The sequence below is a fragment of the Chiloscyllium punctatum genome, chromosome 11 (assembly GCF_047496795.1).
Source record: "Chiloscyllium punctatum isolate Juve2018m chromosome 11, sChiPun1.3, whole genome shotgun sequence".
Classification (NCBI taxonomy): domain Eukaryota; kingdom Metazoa; phylum Chordata; class Chondrichthyes; order Orectolobiformes; family Hemiscylliidae; genus Chiloscyllium; species Chiloscyllium punctatum.
This window is the reverse complement of record NC_092749.1, coordinates 107,588,113-107,609,966: the sequence shown is the minus strand read 5'-3', so window position 1 is coordinate 107,609,966 and position 21,854 is coordinate 107,588,113. Positions and strand designations below refer to the sequence as shown.

General features: G+C 42.7%; 1 protein-coding gene and 1 long non-coding RNA gene across 16 annotated transcripts in view; one reads left to right on the top strand and one right to left on the bottom strand.

Annotated features, from left to right (window-relative positions):
* Positions 1–21,854, bottom strand: part of plcb4a (phospholipase C, beta 4a) — a 560,059-nt gene that overhangs the window by 85,488 nt on the left and 452,717 nt on the right. For all 15 annotated transcript variants that reach the window (XM_072581470.1, XM_072581466.1, XM_072581480.1 and 12 more), the window contains 2 exons: positions 15,405–15,454; positions 12,460–12,525 (listed from right to left, as the gene is read on the bottom strand). In XM_072581470.1, coding sequence (XP_072437571.1) covers positions 12,460–12,525; positions 15,405–15,454 — 116 coding nt within the window. The remainder of the gene's footprint in view (positions 1–12,459; positions 12,526–15,404; positions 15,455–21,854) is intronic.
* LOC140483306 (uncharacterized) overlaps positions 1–21,854 on the top strand; it is a 130,890-nt gene that overhangs the window by 68,544 nt on the left and 40,492 nt on the right. The gene's annotated exons all lie outside the window — the stretch shown is intronic.

Below are 21,854 nucleotides of genomic sequence, written 5' to 3'. Positions count from 1 at the left end.
CATGGAAAGAGGATAGGCTGACTGGCAGAAAGCGGAGATAGGGATAAAGAGATCTTTTTCAGGATGCCAATGATGAATGGAGCTCTACAGGGGTCAGTGTTGGGACCAAACTATTCATTTTACATATTAATGATCTAGACAAAGGAGCTGAGGGCATTGTTACTAGGTTTATAGGTGACAGAAAAATAGATGGAGGAACAGGTAATGTTGAGGAAGGGGAAGGCTGCAGATGGACTTGGACAAGTTAAGAGAGAGGGCAAATAAGTGGCAGATGGAATACAATGTGGAAAAGTGTGAGGTTATGCACTTTGGTCAGAAGAATAGAGAAACAGACTGTTTTGTAAATGGGAAAAGGCTTTGTATATCTGAAGCACAGAAGGACTTGGGAATCTTAGTTCAGGATTCTCTTAAGGTTAACGTGCAGGCTCAGCTGGCAATTACAAAGGCAAATACAATGGAAACATTCTTTTCCAGAGGCCTAGAGCAGGGATGTACTGCTGAGCCTATATAAGGCTCTGGTCAGACTGCATTTTGAATATTGTGAGCAGTTTTGAGCCTTGTATCAAGGACAGGAAGTGCTGGCATTGGAGGGGGTCCAGTGGAGGTTCACAGGAATGATTCCGGGGATCAAAGGCTTGTCGTATGGGGAGCAGTTGAGGATTCTGAGTCTTTAATCAACAAGAGTTTAGAAGAATGAGGGGGTATCTAACCAAAACTTTCTAGAATACTGAGAGGGCTGGATACAGTAGACATGAACATGATATTTCCAATAGTAAGGAGAGATGAGGACCTGAGGGCACAATGTCAGAGTGAAGGGCCAATCCTTTTGAATTGAGATGAGGAGGAATTTCTGCAGCCAGTGGGTGATGAATCTGTGGAGCTCATTGCCACACAGGCCCGGTTATTAAGTGTACTTAAGACAGAGATAGATATGCTCCTGATTAGTAAAGGGATCAAGGGTTACAGGAAGAAGGCAGGAGAATGGGGATGAGAAACACATCAGCCATGATTGAATGGTGGAGCAGACTCAATGGGCCGAATGACATTATTCTGCTCCTATTTTTTATCGTCTAATGGGTAAGGATGACAGACTTCCTTCCCTGAAGGTTATTAGTGAACCAGATGGGTATTTAGGATTGATGATAAAAGTGGTCATGGTCACCATTGATGAGATTAGCTCCATAATACAGACTTACTAACAGCCCATGTGCTGACAGCATTAGGTTGGATGTCAGCACTGCGACATTACCACCACAGTACCATCGCCCTGCCTGAGTGAGTGATCAGTGTAAATGGTGGGGCAGCTTGAAAACTGTAATCTGGTGGACACTACCCTCCAATGCTGAGATGCACCTCAGTGGTGAGGCTTTTGCATTTACACTTCGTGTTCTGATTACTTCCTCATGTTGCCCTGCGCAGCTCTCCTTTGGGAATCCTGGGTTGCTCTGTGTCAAACAATGCCTCCTTCCTTTGCATGACTTCCTTCACTGGAATGTCCCTGCCTGCTCCAAGAATGTGAGCACTGGCTCTCTTCCTGCGACCTGACAAGGCGTTCCTTGATAAACAAATTGGGTCGGTTGCCCAAAAGACAATGCTGGACCCAGGGTGCTATACTCTGCAGCAATTCACTATTACTCACTCTCTAAGCTGTGGATGGACAGTTGCTGAATACATTCATGGCTGAGAATGATTGGCCTTTGGAATCTAAATGAATTTGGAGATCAGGAGGGTGAAGTTAAGGCTGACCAAGATCTTATTGTATAGCAGAGTAGGCCTACTCTTGTTTTGACTCCTCGTGTTATCCTCACTACCCTCAAGAAACTTAGCGGTGAGTATGACCAGTACCAGTGGAACATTCATTTACATAGCATCTTTCATAACCACAGTGTACTTACAGCGAATAAAGTACTTCATGGTGACAGGATTCGAGTACTGGAGCGAGGATGTCTTGCTGCAGTTCTACAGGGCTTGGAGAGACCATACCTGGAGTACTGTGTGCAGCTTTACCTAAAGTAGAATATTCTGGCTTTGGAGAGAGTACAAAGGCTGATATATGAAGAGAGACTGGAACGGTTGGGACTGTACTATTCGAAGTTTAAAGAATGAGAGGAGAATGACATAGAACCCGATAAAATTCTAACAGGACTAGACTGGACACATGTAGAAAGGATGTTCCCTGTAACTGGGGAGTCCCGAGCCAGGGATCTGGTTATAGTCTACGCATATGGGGTTGGCCATTTAGGTCTGAGATGAGTAAATGTTTTGATACCCAGAGCATGCTGAGCCTATAGTATTCTCTGCCACAGGAAACAATTGAGACCAAAACATTGAATGTTTTCATAAATGAGTTAGATATCATTCTTAGAACTAAAGGGGGTTAAAGAATATGGGGGAAAGCACGAACAGGGGACCGAGTTGGATGATCAGCCATGATCACATTGAATGGGAGAGCTGGCTGAAAGGGCCAAGTGCCTACTCCTGCTCCTGTTCTCTATGGTTTGGAAGTCCTTCAAAATACATCTGAAGCACTATCATGGTTGTAATGTTGGAAACACGAGTGCTAATTTGTACCCAACCAGGTACCACAAACTAATGTGTAAATATTTTCTTAACAATTTCATCAGAGCTGTTCTGACACACCTGTGGAGCAGCTGGGGCTCAGAATTCAGACCTGCTGACCCAGAGGTGGGGACACTATCACTGTGTCAAATGGGCCTCAAACCTGTTCAGAGATGTTATTGCACTCCTCTGGAACTGGTGGGACTTGAACGGAGGCCACCTGGTTCAAAGGTAGAGATACAACCATTGTCAAGAGCCTCCAAGATAATCCAGTATATAATAATGACTAGATCTTCTGCTCCAGTTATGCTGAGGGATAAATTTTGGTCAAGACACCAGGCGAATTCCACTGTTCTTTTGTGAACCAGTGTCATGGGAGCTTTCATATCTGTACAACAGAGCATCATCTGAAAGACGGTCTCCTTCCTATCGGAAAACTTGAAAGGGTTCAGAAAAGACTTACAAAGATGTTACCAGGGTTGGAGGACTTGAGCTATAGGGAGAGGCTGAATAGGCTGAGGCTGTTTTCCATGGAGCATCAGAGGCTGAGGGGTGACCTCATAGAGGTTTATAAAATCAGGAGGGGCATGGATAAGATAAGTCTTTTCCCTGTGGTGGGGGAAGCCAGACCTAGAGGGCATAGGTTTAGGGTGAGAAGGGAAAGATATAAAAGACACCTAAGGGACAGCTTTTTCACACAGAGGGTGGTGCGTATATGGAATGAGCTGCCAGAGGATGTGGTGGAGGCTGGTACAATTGCAACATTTGAAAGGCACCTAGGAAGGGTTTGGAGGGATATGGGGCAAGTGGTGGCAAATGGGACTAGATTATGGATTTATATTTGCTCGTTGAGCTGGAAGGTTCATTTTCAAACGTTTAGTCACCACACGAGGCAACGTCTTCAGTGAGCTTCCGAATGAAGCACTGGTGGTGTAGCCTGCTTTCTATTTATATGTTTATGTTTCCTTAGGTTGGTGATGTGATTTCCTGTGGTGACATCACTTCCTATGGTGATGCCATTTCCTATTCTTTTTCTCAGGGGGTGGTAAATGGGACCCAAGTCAATGTGTCTGTTGATGGAGTTCCAGTTGGAATGCTATGCATCGAGGAATTATCGTACATGTCTCTGTTTGCCTTGTCCTAGCATGAATGTGTTGTCCTAGTCGAAGTGATGTCCTTCCACATCTGTAAGAAAGAATACTAGTGAGACTGGGTCATGTCTCACTGGGTCACTGTGACTAGTTGATGTTCATGTATCCTGGTGGCTAGTTTTCTGCCTGTTTGTCCAATGTAGTGTTTGTTACAGTCCTTGCAAGGTATTTTTTTTAATGACATTAGTTTGCTTGTTGTCTGTACAGGATCTTTCAAGTTCATTAGCAGCTGTTTTAGTGTGTTGGTGGTTTGTGGGCTACCATGATGCCAAGGGATTTGAGTAGTCTGGCAGTCATTTCCGAGATGTCTTTGATGTAGGGGAGAGTGGCTAGGGTTTCTGGACGTGTTTTGTCTGCTTGTTTGGGTTTGTTGCTGAGAAATCGGGGACTGTGTTCACTGGGTACCCATTCTTTTTGAATACACTGTATAGGTGATTTTCCTCTGCTCTGCATAGTTCCTCTGTGCTGCAGTGTGTGGTGGCTAGTTGAAATAATGTTCTAATGCAGCTTTCTTTGTGGATGTTGGGATGATTGCTTCTGTAGTTCAATATTTGATCCGTATGTGTTGTTTTCCTGTAGACATTGGTTTGAAGATCCCTCATTGGCTGTTTGCTCTACTGTGACATCTAGAAATGGCAGTTTGTTGTTGTATTCAGTCTTTCATGAATTTTATGCCAGAAAGGGTATTATTGATGGTCTTGAAGGTTTCCTTGAATTTGTTTCATTTAGTGATAACAAAGGTGTCATGACCTAAACGTCTTAAATACAAACCGCCCATAACACCCCATTAGCCAAAAGAATAGCAGAGCAAAATGGCCATAGAACGCTAAGAGAAATGATTAAAGATGCCCACAACACACTTCGTAAATACAACTGAGAAATTTTGCACCAAATTCTTTACTCACTCATGCAACAGACCATGAATTGACAGACACAGTACAACAAGCCATAGATATTATACAGTAACAAACAAGAAAATGAAAGAAAACTAGACCTACAGAAAATTACTGGACAAACTTACACAAAATAACAATACTGACAACACAGAAGCATGGATAAAAACTTATCTGACTGACCTTGATCTGACACTGAAAAAGCAGTCTTAGTAAGAGGATTAAATTACAACTTCCAGGATGCATACAAGAAAGATTCCTTAGCAGCATTAGAAACAACACTGAAAGACAACCAATTCACAAAAGCAACCCAACAAATCATCAGACAGGCAGTTGCACCAACATTAAGCAGGGAAAAGGAACAGTACACACTGAATACACAAGAAAGTAAAATACTAGAAAGACTAAAATAAGATAAAAACATTGTTATCCTACCTGCAGACAAAGGAAGTTTGACAGCCATTTTAAATCAAAGAGACTACGTTGAGAAAGTGAATACACTACTTGCAGATACCAACACTTACCAACAACTGGTGATAGACTTGACCCCATAACTACAGAACCAAATCATAGCCCTATTCAAAACAACTTCAGAAATCTGGAGAAATAAATAAGATCAACTTCCAAAAAATGAAAACAGATGGATCCAACGTACCACGCTTCTACAGATTACCCAAAATTCACAAACCAGGGAACCCCCTCAGACCCACAGTCTCACTACCTGGAACACCAACATACAGATTGGCCAAGGAGCTACACCAAAGACTAAAACACTTAGTAGAAGACTCACACCACTCCATCCACTCCACCCAAGAATTCCTGAAGACGAACAAAGACACCAAGATAGAAGAGGATGAAATAACGGTCTCCTTTGACGTAACAGTCCTGTTCACATCCATCAACATCAACCTGGACAAAGAAACACTGACTACACTATTAGAAGACCCAAAGACACATACACCAAACTCCACTAACTTCATCAGCAAGTTAGTGGACCTATGCTTTACTACCCACTTCACCTTCAACAACAAAATCTACAGACAAACCAATGAACACCCATGGAATCTCCGATATCAGGGTTCTTAGCAGAGGCAGTAATGCAGAGACTCGAACAAACAGCTCTGCCAACCATCCAACCCGGACTTTGGGTCCGCTACATGGATGACATCTTTGTCATCACTAAATGAAACATATTCGAGGAAACCTTCAAGACCATCAATAATACCCATGCTGGCATAAAATTCACGAAAGAGAAGGAAAACAACAACAAACTGCCATTCCTAGATGTCACAGTAGAGCGAACAGCCAATGGGGAACTTCAAACCAGTATCTACAGGAAAACAACACATACGGATCAAATATTGAACTACAGAAGCAAATATCCCAACATCCACAAAGAAAGCTGCATTAGAACATTATTTCAACTAGCCACCACACACTGCAGCACAGAAGAACTATGCAGAGCAGAGGAAAATCACCTATACAGTGTATTCAAAAAGAACGGGTACCCAGTGAACACAGTCCCCGATTTCTCAGCAACAAACCCAAACAAGCAGACAAAACACGTCCAGAAACCCTAGCCACTCTCCCCTACATCAAAGACATCTCGGAAATGCCTGCTAGGTTACTCAGACCCCTTGGCATCATGGTAGCCCACAAACCCACCAACACACTAAAACAGCTGCTAATGAACTTGAAAGATCCTATACAGACAACAAGAAAAACAATGTCATTAAAAAAAATACCTTGCAAGGACTGTAACAAACACTACACTGGACAAACAGGCAGAAATCTAGCCACCAGGATACATGAACATAAACTAGCCACAAAAAGACATGACCCTGTCTCACTAGTATCCTTACATACGGATGTGGAAGGACATCACTTCGACTGGAACAGCACATCCATCCTAGGACAAGGTAAACAGAGACACACACGAGAATTCCATGAAGTATGGCATTCTAACCGGAACTCTATCAACAAACACATTGACTCGGATCCTATTTACCACCGCCTGAGAAAAAGAATAGGAATTGACATCACCATAGGAAATGATGTCACTACAGGAAATGACATCACCAACTCAAGGAAACCCATACATATAAACAGAAAGCAGGTTACACCACTAGTGCTTCATCCGGACAAACAGTGAAGATGTTACCTAGTTTGGTGATGAAATGTCTGAAAACGAACCTTCCAGCTCAGCAAGCAAACCTACATCCAAAATCTCAACCTGAGTTACAAATCTTCTCAAAACTCGCTGGGACTAGAGTAGGTTGATATCTGGTTGACATGGATGAGTTGGACTGAAGGGTCTGTTTCCCTGCTGTACATCTCTATGACTCTGTGACACTGACAGTGCAGAACTCCTTCAACATTGGCACTTGAGTATCAACGAGGTAATCTAAGAGTGGAACCACAGACAGGAGAGATATGAAATAAATATTTCACGTCAGGTTTTACTACGGAGAAGGGAATGAAAGCTAGGGAACTCTGGTAAATCAATATTGGTATCTTAACAGTTCAAATTGACTCTATGATTCTAAAATGAGGTGCTGAAAGTCTTAAAAAACATGAAGGTGGATAAATCAGGATCTGATTAAGTGTATTCCAAGACTTTGTGGAAAATTAGGGAACAAATTGCTGGACCCCAAGCAGAGATATCTGTATCATCTACAGCCACGTGTGGGGTGCTAGAGGACTGGAGGGTGACTAATGTTGTTCTTTTATTTAAGAAAGGTTTTCAGGAGAAGCCTGGGAACTATAGACTGGTGAGACTGACATCAGTGGTGGTTAAGTTGTTGGAAAGGATTCTGACAGTTAGGATTTATATGCATTTGGAGAGACAATGATTGATCAGGGATTGTCAGCATTGCCTTATGCATGGGAAATCGTGTCTCACAAACTTGATTACGTTTTTTTGAGAACATAACCAAAAAGATTGATGAGGTCAGAATGATAGATGTTGTCTGCTTGGACAAAGTTCCATGTGGTAGACTGACTAGTAAATTTTTTTTACATGGGATTTAGGGAGAGCTTGCCAATTGGATACAAAATTGGTTTTACAGTAGGACACAGAGGGAGTGGTGGAGGATTGTTTTCTAGATTAAAGGACTGTGACCATTGGTGTTCTGCAGGGACTGGTACTGGGTCCCCTGTTGTTCATAATTTGTATAAATGATCTGTTTGAGAATTTGGCAGGCATCATCAGTAAGTTTTCAGTTGACATCAAAATTGGTGGTCGAGTCACTATGAAGAAGGTTAGCCAAGATTACAAGGGATCTTGATCAATTCGGCCAATGGGCTGAGGATTGACAGGTGGAGTTTAAATTGTACAAATGAGAGGTATTGCATTTTGGTAAAATGAAAAAGGGTAGAACTTATACAGTTAATGGTAGATCCCTGGGTAGTGTTGTCGAACAGAGAGACCTAGGGGTTCAGATTCATTGTTCTTGGAAAGTGGAAGTGCAGTGAGACAGGAAGATTAAGAAGGCATTTAGCATGCTTGTCTTTATTACTCAGATCATTTAGTAGAGGAGTTGGGAAGCCATGTTGAGGTTGTACAGGATGTTGGTGAGGCCCCTTTTGGTGTACCATGTATAGTTCTGGTAGCCCTATCATAGGAAGGATATTATTACATTAGAGAAGGTTCAGAAAGAAATTACCATGAATGTTGATGGGACTGGAGGGCTTAAGTTATAGGGAGAGGCTGAATAGACTAGGACCTCTTTCACTGGAGTGTAGGAGGTTGAGGTTTATAGAGGTTTATAAAATTATGAGGGCTATAGATAACGTGAATAGCCACGGTCAATCCTTGAGGGTAGAGGAGTTCAAAATCGAGGGCATATTTTTTAAGGTGACCGGAGAAAGATTTAAAAGGGAGCTGAAGGGCAACTTTTCTTACAGAGAGTGGTTTGTATATGGATTGAATAGCCAGAGGAAGCTGTGGATTGAATAGCCAGAGGAAGCTGTAGATTCAGGTACAATCACAATATTTAAAAGACATTTGGACACGCATATGAATAGGAAATTTGGAGGGATGTGGGCCAAACGCAGGCAAGTAGGCCCAGTTTAGTTTTGGAAGCTGGGGGGGGGTCGTGGGTGGGGGGGGGGGTCGTGGGTGGGGGGGGGGGTCGTGGGTGGGTGGGGGGGGGGGGCGTGGGTGGGTGGGTGGGTGGGGGGGGGGGCGTGGGTGGGTGGGTGGGGGGGGGGGCGTGGGTGGGTGGGGGGGGGGGGGGCGTGGGTGGGTGGGTGGGGGGGGGCGTGTGGGTGGGTGGGGGGGGGGGCGTGGGTGGGTGGGGGGGGGGGGCGTGGGTGGGTGGGGGGGGGGGGGCGTGGGTGGGTGGGGGGGGGGGGCGTGGGGGGGGGGGCGTGGGTGGGTGGGGCGTGGGTGGGTGGGGCGGGCGTGGGTGGGTGGGGCGTGGGTGGGGGGGGGGGCGTGGGTGGGTGGGTGGGGGGGGGGCGTGGGTGGGTGGGGGGGGGGGCGTGGGGGGGGGGGGGTGGGGGGGGGGGGGGGCGTGGGTGGGTGGGGGGGGGGCGTGGGTGGGTGGGTGGGGGGGGGGGGGGGCGTGGGTGGGTGGGGGGGGGGCGTGGGTGGGTGGGTGGGGGGGGGGCGTGGGTGGGGGGGGCGTGGGTGGGGGTGGGGGGGGCGCGTGGGTGGGGGGGGGGTGTGGGGGGGGTGGGGGGAGGGGGGGGTGGGGGTGGGCGGGGGTTAGCATGGACAGGTTGGACGAAGGTCTGCTCCCGAGCTAGATAACTCCATCACTTGAGGGTCATCATACTTCAGGCAAGGGGAGAGGTTGAGAAAGAGACACCTTCATGTAATCTTGGCCAGAGCAGAAACTGACCCATGCTGTTAGTATCCCTCTGCGTCGCAAGCCAGCCGTACAGATAACTGACTCCCTGCATAACTAATAAGTAATCAGGTATGGAGGAAAGGCAAAAATATAGATTCTCTCTCTAATGGTGAGAGACTAGGAAATGATAAACTTTCAAGGTGCCTGGTGTTCTTGCTCATGAGTCAATGAATGTAACTGTGCAGGTATAGGCAAGCAAGTCAGAAGGCAAGTGGTATGTTAGCCTTTGTTTTGAGAGGATTTGAGTGCAATAGTCAAGATGTTTCATTATAATTATTTAAAGCCTTGGTGAGATAATACTTGGAGGCTAGCTTGTAGTTTTAGTGCCTCCTCCTTTACAATTCACAATCCCCTCCTGGTTTTGTGCTGTCAGGGCAACATTTCATTTATGTCCCTGTCCAATCATTTACGTATATTGTGAACAGCTGGGGTCCCAGCACCGATCCATGTGGTACACCACTAGTCATCACCCGCTGTTCGGGAAAAGACACGTTTATTCCCACTCTCTGGATCTGGACTGTTAACCGATTCTCAATTCATGCCAGTGGATTACCCTCAATCTTGGTTGCTTTAATTTTTCCCGCTAGCCTTTTATGTGGGACCTTGTCAAAAACGTTTTTGAAATCCAAATGCACACCCACCGATTTTCCCTGATCTGTTCTCCTCGTTAAAAATCACACAACACCAGGCTGTTGTCCAACAGGTTTATTTGGAAGTATCAGCTTCCTTCATCAGGGACACCCCAAAAAAAACTCCAGTAGATTAGCAAAGCATGATTTTCTTCTCATAAATGTATGCTGACTTCTTCTAATCTCAATAACCGTTCAAGTGTTCTCTTATCACATTTTCTGCAATTGAGCAGCATTTTCTCTAGGGCGGATGTCAGGCTGTTTTTGTGTTTTTTTCTCTTTTTAAAATAGTGTGGTTATATTTGGCACCCTCCAGTCTCTAGGAACTGCACTAGAGTTGACTGAATGTTGGGGAATGACCACCAATGCATCTAATAATGCACTTGCTTTAGTAATTTGGTGCGTGGATTATAAGGAACTGGAGATATGTCAGCCTTTAATTTCTGATTAATTTCAATTACAGTTTCTAACTTTCTCATTTTTAACCCGATTAGAGAAGATCAATCTCGATGTTATTGAATGGCAGAACAGGCTTGATGGGTCGAATGGCCTACTGCTGGTCCTTTTCTCTTTGTTATTACATTCCAACACATAATTTGCCTGTCATGAAACAAAGAGCCATCCGAGTGGTTCATGGGATGAGCGGTTTGTCTTATGTAGAGGGTTGTGTGGTTGAGACCCATACTCTCTGGCGTTCAGGGAAATGAGAGATAATCTCATTGAAACGTATAAGTACCTTAAAGGGGGTTAACAAGTTGGGTGTTAAGAGGTTGTTTCCCCTGCCTGGGAAATCTAGAACATTGGTCACAGTCTTAGAATAAGAGTGCCCATCATTTCTGACTGAGCTGAGAAGAAACTTTTTCAATTAAGAGGGTGATGGCTCTTTGGAAATCCTTATCACAAAGAGCTTGGATGCTCAGCCATTGAGTATGTGACAGACAGACTGCCTGTGTGGGGGGCTTTGTACGTTCTCCCCGTATCTACGCGCATTTCCTCCAGGTTCTTCCCAAAGATATGCAGATTAGGTGGATTGGCCATGCTCAATTGCCCTGTAATGTGAATTAGGCAAGACAGTTTTGTGTAATTGAATTAATTCAGGGACGTGGGGATAGAGCACAAAGGTGGCATGGACATAAGAGATCAGTCATGATCTTGTTAACTGGTGTCACATGTTTCAGGGACCAAATGGTCTACTTCAGCCCCCTTCATGTTTTTATAATCTGCTACTGCTGCATATATGATCCTTGCCCTTCACTCAGTAACAAGCAGAGGTAAGTGGCATTGTAGGTCAGATGACCATCAAATAGTTACTTTGTTATTCTTTGAGGACACATGCATGGTGGCTCAGTCATTAGCACTGCTACCTCACTGTGTCAGGGAGCAAGGTCGAGTCCACTCTTGGACAATTGCCTGTGTGGGGGGGCTACGCACCTTCTCCCATGTCTATCTGAGTTTCCTCCAGGTGCTCTGGTTTCTTCCCAAAGATATGGAATTGAGGTGGGTTGGCCATGGTCGAGTGCCCCACAGTGTGGATTAGTCATGATAACCATGAGAATTGGGTAGGATGCGTGTTGAAGGTTTGGTGCCAACTTGATGGGCTAAATGGCCTTTATCTGTGTTGTCAGGATTCTATGATGCTAATAGAGGTATTAATGCCAGCCCAACATTATTCATTTCGAGTTTTGTTACTCTACAGAAAGACAAATTAATTCAATTAAGAAAATATTATTACCTATGTCTTGCATGTGTGCTGCTACGTTTTTGGCAACTAAATTATGGCTTTACACATTATTCAATTTTTCCGTAGTGGTTCGACTCATTTGCTGCATAAAATCAATTCTTAATAACAAAAAGGATCTGTATTCTTATTATGAAACAGTTAAACTAAACAAAAATTATTGCTGTACTCAAAGGGTTAAATGATGAAGAGTGATTACCCATCTTCTCAAAACTCTCTAAGTGATTACACAAATTGAGATTGTATTCCTTCCGACTTCAAACATCAAGGGCAATCTGGTCTAAGGTTTCAACAGATTAAGAGAAATAGATAGGCTAGATAGAGCACTTCTGCTGGTTAGGAAATCCTAATACCAGGACACATGGTCTTCCAGGAGCCAAATCAGGAAACATTTCTCACACAAAGGATGGGAGAACTTTGGACCTAATTTCCAAAAACTGGTAATCGATGCTACGTCAATGTTAATTTTAAATATAAGTCTGATAAATGTTACTTCTCAAAAGAGCTGTGGAACAAATCCTGGTAAAGGAGATCAGCCACAGATCAGCAGCAATCCCATTGAAGAGAGGGTTTGAAGAACTCTGAAGGCCAAATGGCCTCCAGTTCCTAAAGGTATGAAGAGCACATACATACCTTGGCATGTTTTTTCTTTAACGCACTCAGTTCTTTTTGCTGCTTCTTCAACAATTTTAGGTAGGCCTATAATATCAAACAATAAAATGATTTTAATTGTTTGCAACTAAGGAAAAACCACAATTTGCGACAGGAGTTCGGAATATGCCCTGCTTTGTTTTAAAGAATCTACATCAATTATCCCATTGCATCACTGTCATACAGCTCTCCTTTGTACCTTTTCCTTTATTTTGTATTTCCATTTTAGTTGTTACCTACAAAAAACGAATAAAACGTGATGTTTTTTGTGTAACACGTATATGAGAGAAAAGCTCATGAGGGTTTATGTTTCAACAACTATGAAAGACATTGCCTGTCTAACAAGGCCAATTTTTCTGATGTGTTTTTAACTCGCACTATGACATTATAATTAGTAATGTTACAGTCATATAAGCTGATAAAATGTCAGGACTTGCTTCATCACTGTAAGACTGATCTAACTATCAAATCAAACATTGGGAAAATAATTTCATCTGTAGATGCAAAGGTTTGGATCTTGTGTTTTTATGGTGAACTGTCAAGCATTTGCTATCATTAACCCCCTAAAATTCATTGCAATAAGCTTTAGTGCAATTAAACATCTAAGTCCTGACTTTGCTGTGAGTCATTTATTCTCTTACCTTGGGCAACACTTTGCCCTACACCACCATCTCTCCTGAGATGGCAATGAATGAGACCAGTTATGTGGCAAGAATTGTTGCTGCTCATGTATCGGTATTAGAAACTTGATAAAGAAGTTAAGATTGTGTTCAATGAGTTGTAAGTGGAATTTTAACAGCAACCTGAGTAAAATTATTGCTGAATGACAGATCTAGCCCTGGGGAAAAAAATATAAGCTGAGTATTTAAATGTCTCCATTACAATTAGTTACTGTACTTTTGCAAGTTACCTTGAGGGAAAAAAAAAGCAATCAGAAGAGGTGGCACGGTGGCTCAGTGGTTAGCACTGCTGCCTCACAGCACCAGGGACCCAGGTTTGATTCCAGCCTTGGGTGACTGTCTGTGTGGAGTTTGCACATTCTCTCTGTATCTGTGTAGGTTTCCTCCCACAGTAAGGATGTACAGGTTAGGTGAATTGGCCATGCTAAATTGACTATCGTGTTCAGGGATGTACAAGATAGGTGTGTCATTCAGGGGGAATGGGTGAGTTTCCCTTCAGAGGGGTTGGTGTGGACTTGTTGGCCCGAAGGGTCTGTTTCCACACGATCGGGATTCTAATTCTACACAATTCTTTACTTCACTGTGTAAACGTTTAATCAGTTATTTGATTCTAAGTATTTTTACCTTCCTGTTAAACCGTCTGTGAGAATTCTTCAATGTGACTGATTGCTAGAACAGCTTAATGACATCACTACATTCAGTTGCATGGGTGAGAGGTCAAGTGTTTGCCATGGAGATTGAAAGATCTCAGTGCAGCTTTGTTCAAGGCCACAGTGAATACCCTTGCTCCATGACTGATAGCAAATTCTGAACCAAGCTTGCATTCATTCTATTTCTGGTTGTCTTAAAAAAAATGTCCATTCTTCCTCTCTTTCTCATTCCCTGTACTTTTCTTGTTTCTAAATGAAAATTCCACTCTTGTTCTCACTCAAATTTAACTCCATTTCCTCAAACCTCTTCCTTCGAAACAAATTTAACCTTTTTTAAACTTTGCTCATTTCCTTGTCCCCTTTCACCCATTCATGAACAAACTTTTCACTAGTTGAAAAGTGGCTTTCAAGGTCAGGTTTCTGAGGATGTTGGATTGGCGTTATCTGAAATATGACAAAGTACACCTGTGACATTAAATTTTAAAAATGCTTAATGTTGACAAGTACATTAATCGGAGACCTTAGCAGTCAAAGTGCATAAGCGTGTAACAGCTAAGCGGATGTGAGGGAAAGGGAAATAATAAGTTATGCTGATAGACTTAGCTGATAAAGCATAGGATACTAAATGCTAGCATGGACAAATTGGACTGAATTGTCTGTTTATTGCACGCAGTTATTTCTTCCTAATTTTTAGATCATTCTTGGCACTGGGCAATTGTCTAGTTCAAGAGGGAAACAACGTTTTATACCCAGATCTTTACAACTTGAGAATAAGATTCCGTTATTTTTGAATTCACTATATCTCACACTGAATAGAACGTGTTTTGAAAACTGCAGAGAACTGTGACATGAGAGTTAAATAAAGAATAGCAGAGACCAGTGAATGTGACACAGACACTTTGTTCATGGGTGTTTGTCAAGGAATGAGTAAGAAGATGGACCTAGGCTGTGGACACAGTCCGGTGAGCAAACCTTCAAACTGTGACACTTTTATAATCTGTCACAAAACGTGGGTATAGCTGGTTCTGCCAACATGTATTGTTCACTTCTGTTTCCTTGTAAAAGGTAACGGTGAGCTGTCTTCTTAAACTGCTGCAGTCTATGTGGTGTAGGGACACCTACCATGCTCTTAGGTAGGGAGTTCCAGGATTTTGAGCCAGGAAAGAATTTTGAAGGACAGGTGATGTATTCCCATGTTGGGACGATGAGTGGAAAGGAACTTGCAGAAGGTGTTGTGCCCATGTATCTACGACCCTTTCAGATGTTAGAACTTGTGAGTTTGTGAGGGGCTGCTGAAGGTGACCTGTTGTGCATCAGAAAAATACCTAATTAGCTGTAAAGCAGCCTCAGGATGTGAAAGGCATTATTTAAAAAAAAACTCACTGCCACTGCTTCAACATTACCAGGTCAAAATCTTTTCTTAATGGCGCTGTGAGTGTATGTAAATTGCATGGACTATAACAGTTCAAGAAGGCAGTTCATCATCATCTTCTTAAGGTCAATTAGGAATAGGCAACAAAAGTTGGACCGACGACTGATATCCACATCTCAGGAATGAATAATGGTTAAGCCTTTTAAAATGTTACATCAAAATTACCTTCATTTGCTTCAAGTCTTCAATATTCACCTGAGGTACCACCGTTATATCTGTAAAAAGAAAGTTCCAGCTATGATTAATCAGCATCACTAAACTCACTCCCAATTACTTTAAGCATATTAACAGTCCAATAGGATATACATGATATACTCATAACAGTAAAACACTGCAGAGACTGATGTACACTGTGAAAAATAAAGCTACAACTCCAACATCTAAAACCCTGCATCTAAAATGAAGTGATGCAGATGTTGGGAAGGTTCTAGCTAATTTTTTGTTAAGCAAAGATAGTAAGGGATATGGATCAAAGGCAGGTACGTGGAGTTAGGCCACAGATCAGCCATGATCCCATTGAAGGCTTGAAGGGCTAAATGGCTTGCTACTGTTCCTATGCAAGTGGCTTCAGTTGGTATTAATCACCATAACTGGAAAAAAAGTTTGCATTTAAATAATGCCTTTCACAACCACAAAGTGCTTTACAGCTAATTAGACACTGAGGAAGACACTGTTGTAATGTTGGAAAATGTGGGAGCCAGTTTGCATGGAGTGTGGTCTTACAAACCACAATGAATTAATGGCCATATAAATTGATTTTATGTCAGACACTAGGTTTAGTATTCGACAGCTACACAGTACTGATTGGAGTGGGGAAGTGGGAACGTCTGCTTTTTAGTCATCCGTAAAAAGAAAGGAAGTCTTGGATTAATATAGTGTTTTATTTTAGAATGTGATTTCCCATTTCACAACTAATGGTCAATTCCTGTTGAGGTTACCAACCTTCTCAAACTCTCCCCGTGCCTGAGGTCTGCGAACCCCCAGGTTAGACACCCACCAGTTGTCTCTTGCTCTAATGAGAGAGTGGCCCGATAGTCCAGTGGGACTATGGTGACTTTACCTTTCACTCATGTGCAAATTAACTCAATTATCAAAACAAAACAAGTTAATGTCTGATAACAAAGGATTTCAGGGCCATGGTGGATATGTATTTATGGCAGAGATTGTCAAACATCCATGAAGTATCGCCATCCCTGCACTGTTAAAAGTAGCCAAGTACAAAACCATATTGTTACATTAGAATCATCGTGTGGAAGCAGGCCATTTGGCCCATCAAGTCCATACCATCTCTCCAAAGAGCATTCCACCCAGATTCATCTGTACCAGCTATCCCTGTAACCCCACATATCCCATATATATGTTTACACTACAATTAAAATAAAAACAAAATGAAAGTAAAAGAATTGGCCTAACTGTAACTCGACAGAAGTGCTTAACAAAACTATATATATATACACACACATAAAATATATGTACTACTAATAACTAATTGTTCCAATATAATAATATCCCATAACACACCCTTGGCAAAGACAAATTCAATAAAATAGCTTGTCTCAAATGCAATTCTAGCAGCAGGAAGAGAACCCCAGCTTTTAACTGTAACAGAGAAGGTAACAGAAGCTTCCACATCCAGCTTTAAGACCTCAGTAACTGTTGAAAGTTAAATGAAAAATTTACGGATTTTGTGGGAGCTTGATCCCACTCATTCAGGCTGCTTCAATTGTTCTAACTTTTATAAAATGGCCTCACGCGCTGTTTACTCTATTGGCTTTGAGCAGACTGTTGGTATCTCTGCCTCAACTTCTCTTCATTTAAAAAAAAGGAAAAACAAACCTCTTAAAGCCAAAGTATTGTCACACAATGAAATAGATTGTCAAATACACCATGGAATATGACCATTCCTGCAATGTTTGTTCCATGGAAGTGGCACTTGGGCATTTTGGTCAATCACAATTTTAAAGCATAGGATCTAAGTTTTATGTAGATTTTATAAAGAGCTATGTTTATGAGCAATGCCACCACCAGATGGAGCAATTCAGTTCACAAGCAGCTACTCAATGAACACACTGCTCTTGCAGCAATGTGTGAGTTAACTTGGCCACACCTCTCGCTGTTAGTAAAGAATCGAAAGACAAGTTTTAAAATCAACGCAAAAAGCATTTCTGAGGATGAATTGCAGTGATTTGCAGCCGGGCATTATGACAGAGCAGGGTAACCTGTTGCATGGTACTAAAAGATCATGAGAAAATTTATAAGAGATTGAAATATTTTCGCACTTAACATTTGTAGGGTGCACCTGAATGTTAAATGCAAGGACTGCTGTAGATCGACTGGGAGGCAGCTCAATATGATCGGGTGAGTAAAATGAAGTAAACACAAGAATGGCGGATGCTGGAAATCTGAAACAGAAACAGAAATTGCTGGAGGAACTCAGCAGGTCTGGCAGCATCTGTGGAGAGAAAGTAGATAACGTTTGGGGTAATGTTCCAGCTCAGGTCCAAATGAGGCCTGACAGGTGTGAATTCCAATCTGTCAACTCACTGTGCAGGCTTGCAATGTTATAGCACAACTGTGCTTGGACAGATGAGTCATGAGGCCATTTCTTCCATTGGGAACCAATACCCTGTTCATGAAATTGCTTTCTTGAGCAGAACGTTTGCCATCAGGATGTATGTTAAGTGGTTTTAATGGACCTTAATAAAAATAACGTTTTGTGGGGCCCACCTAGTGTTCTGCTCAATTTCCCAAAGTGTTCCGTTAGATAGTAAAAGGTAAGAGAGAGTAACTGGGCTGCTGGAAAATGAGGCGATAGTGAGCACTGCAGGGGCTGGAGATTAGAGTCAAGATTACAGTGGTGCTGGAAAAGCACAGCAGGTCAGGCAGCATCCGAGGAACAGGAAATTCAACATTTCGGGCCTGATTCCTGGTGAAGGGCTCCTGCCCGAAACGTCAATTTTCCTGCTGGAAAACGAGGCCAGAGAAATAGTAATGGAGAGCAAAGAAATGGAGGAGGAACTGAATTGGCACTTTCCATCAGTTTTCATGGTGGAAGGCACCAGCAGCATACCAGAACTTCAAGAGAGTCAGGGGACAGAGGCCATGGCTAAGGAGAAGGAGCTGGGAAAACTGCAAGGTCTGAAGGTGGAGAAATCCACCTAGGGTGGCCTAGATATGCTACACCCAGAGCTCTGAAGGAGATAGCTGAGGAGATTGTCACGGCTTTGATGGTGACCATTCAGGAATCACTGGAGTCAGGGAGGATCCCAGAGGACTAGAAATGGCTAACTTATTACAGAAGAGAGGGAGGCAAAAGATTGAAAATGGTAGGCCAGTTAGCCTGACCTCAGTCATTGGTACAATTTTAGAGTTTATCATTAAGGATGAAATTGGGGAGTACTTGGAAGTGCATGGGAAATAGGTTTGAGTCAGCAAGGTTTCAGCAAGGGGAGGTCATGCCTGACAAATCCTTGAGTAGGTAATGAGCAAGTTTGACAAAGGATAGTCAGTGGATCTACTTGGATTTCGAGAAGATCTTTAACAAGGTATTGCATAGGAGGCTACCAAATGAGTAAGAGCCAATGGTGTTAGGGGTAAGGTACTGGCATGTGTAGAGGGTTGGCTGACTGACAGAAGGCAGAGAGTTGTAACAAAGTGGTCTCTTCAGGATAGCAGCCAGTGACTAGTGGAGTTCAGCAGGAGTCAGTGTTGGGACCACAACGATTCATGTTATACAATAAAGATCTGGATGAAGGAACTCAGGGCATTGCTGCTAGGTTAGCAGATAACACAGAGATAGGTGCAGGGGCAGGTAGTGTTGAGGAAGTAGGGAGGTTGCAGAAAGACTTGCACAGACTCGGAGAGTGAGCAAAAGAGTGGCAGGTGGAATACAATGTGGTTATGCACTTTCGGAGGAAAAAGAGGCACAGACTATTTTCTAAACGGGGAAAGGCTTTAGAAATCTTGAGTACAAAGGGACTTAGGACCCCTAGTTCAGAATTCTCTTAAGGCTAACATACAATTTAGCTGTCAGTTAAGAAGGTAAATGCAACATTAGCATTCATTTCAAAAGGACTAGAATGCAAGAGCAGAGATGCATTGCTGAAATTGTCTAAGACCCTGGTCAGACTGTATTTGTAACATTGTGAGCAGTTTTGGGCCCCATATCTAAGGAAGGATGTGTTGGCCTTAGAGGGGGTCCAGAGGAGGTTCACAAGAATGATCCCAGGGATGAAGTCCTTGTTGTATAAAGAGCAGTTGAGGACTCTGCGTCTGTACTCAATGGAGATTAGAAGGATGAGGGGGAATCTGATTGAAACTTTCAGAATACTGAAATGCCTGGATAGAGAGGACCTGAAGATGTTTCCACTAGGATGAGAGACGAGGACCTGAGGGCACAATCTCAGAGTGAAGGGCCAACATTTTAGAACTGAAATGTGGAAGAATTTCTTCAGCCAGAGGGGGGTGAAACTGGAACACATTGCCGCAGAAGACTATGGAGGCCAAGTCATTGAGTGTCTTTAAGACAAAGATGGATATTTCTTGATTAGTCAGGGGATCAGTGGTTATGGGGAGATTAGAGTTGAGAAACATATCAGCCATGATTAAATTGTGGGACAGACTCGATGGGTCGAATGGCCTAATTCTGTTTCTATATCTTATGGTTTTATGTTACACCGTTGGTAAACAACATATCTGCAAGGGCATAAATTCAAAAGTTGCAATTTATAATAATAGCAATGTTGTATTTGTTAATTTACCACATAATTTCAGGGAGTAGTTTCACAAAGCTACATGGGATTTTTACACAGTTATTCATTAATTAACATCCACTATACAAGCCAGTACCTTGCCCCAAACTTCACACAGTTTGTCAAAGGAACGTGTATACTAAGCTGAACTGCTTGTTCTCCCGAAAATGATCAAATGATAAGTGTATGTAGGCGGTGTTTAAATCTGAATTGAATAAGTGGATGACATTTCTTGGTGCAATGTTTTATTCTTTCATGGGACATGGTCCAGGCCAGCATTTGGGGAACATTTTTCTTACCCTTGGTTTGTTAGGCCATTTCACAATACATTTACCACATTTCTGTGGATTTGGAGTAACACATAGGCCAGGACAGTAGATTTCCAAATAAGTGCAGGGACTGGGTCGTTTTTTAAACTATTGTTTCACAGTCACCATTGATAAGACAAACTTTCAAACTCTGATTTTATTAATTAACTCCATCAGGTGACATAGTGGATTTGAACCTGCATCTGATGGGTATTGGGAATTATCGGACTACTGCATTACTATTCAACTACTGTCATCCCTGAGCGCAAATTATCAGCAGCTGAGATTTTGTTGCACCAAGAAATTCCACCCACTTATTTAATTCAGATTTAAACACTGGCTACATCCACTTATCATTGACTACACCATTGCTGCACAGTGTCTGTGGAGTCCATTGGTGCCTCTTTAATTATCATGTATTGTAATTATAATGTTAGTGGAGTATGACGTGGGGAACTGCTTTCAGGGAACTATGAGTAAGCAGTATGACATGCTCCACTGGCACTACTTTGTGTTCACTGAGGGACGACACCACAGATGACGGAAAGCCAGTTAAGTTTGTGATCAACATTATATGGATTCTGAAACAAACTATTGCTTGCATGTTCATACACTGGCATTGTGTACGGTTCTGTGAGAAACTCCATAGAATGTTCACAAGGCTGATCCCTGGTATGGAGGGACTACCATATGAGGAGAGTTTGAGTAGGATAATCCTGTAGTCATAGAATGAGAAGACCACATATAAGGTTCATAGTGGACTTGACAGGGTAGGTGCAGAGAGGTTGCTTGCACTTGTGGGTGAGTCTAGTAGCAGAGGGCATAATCTTAGAATTGGGGGTTGCATATTTAAGGCAGAGGTGAGGAGTGATTTCTTCTCTCAGAGGGGAGTGAATCTGTGGAATTCTTCATCGTAGAGGGCTGTCGAGGCTAGATCATTGAGAATACTCAAGGCTATGATAGACAAATTTTTAATCAGTAAGGGAAACAAAGGTTATGGGGAAAAGGCAGGAAAATGGAGTTGAGCATTATCAGACCAGCCATGATCTCAGTGAATGGTGGAGCAGGTTTGATGGATTAAATGATCTATCTCTGTCCCTACACCTTATAAGGTTCATAAGGGAATTGACAGGGTAGATGCAGAGAAGTTGCTTGCACTTGCGGGAGAATTTAGGAACAGATATATCACAAATTTGCAACATATTTAATCTTCTCTATTAGCCAGGAGGTGGGTTAGCTCAGTTGACTAGATTGTAGTGTAGAATAAAGACATAAGCATGAGATCAATCCTTGTACTGGCCATGGTAACTCCCGGAGGACCTGTCTCCTCACCTTTATCCCACATAGGCAGAGTATACTTAATGAATTGGAGGAATGCAAGGAGCTGTCCATGGTCCCTTATGGACTATGGCTTCTTAACATACCATTGTCATCTGGTGCAAATACAGGTCGTTCTGCTATAACATGCATTTCGTCAACTCGAATTAGCTCTGACGTGACTGACGAATTGTAGACGCTGTTTGGATAACGCAAACTTTCAACTGAACGAGCATAGC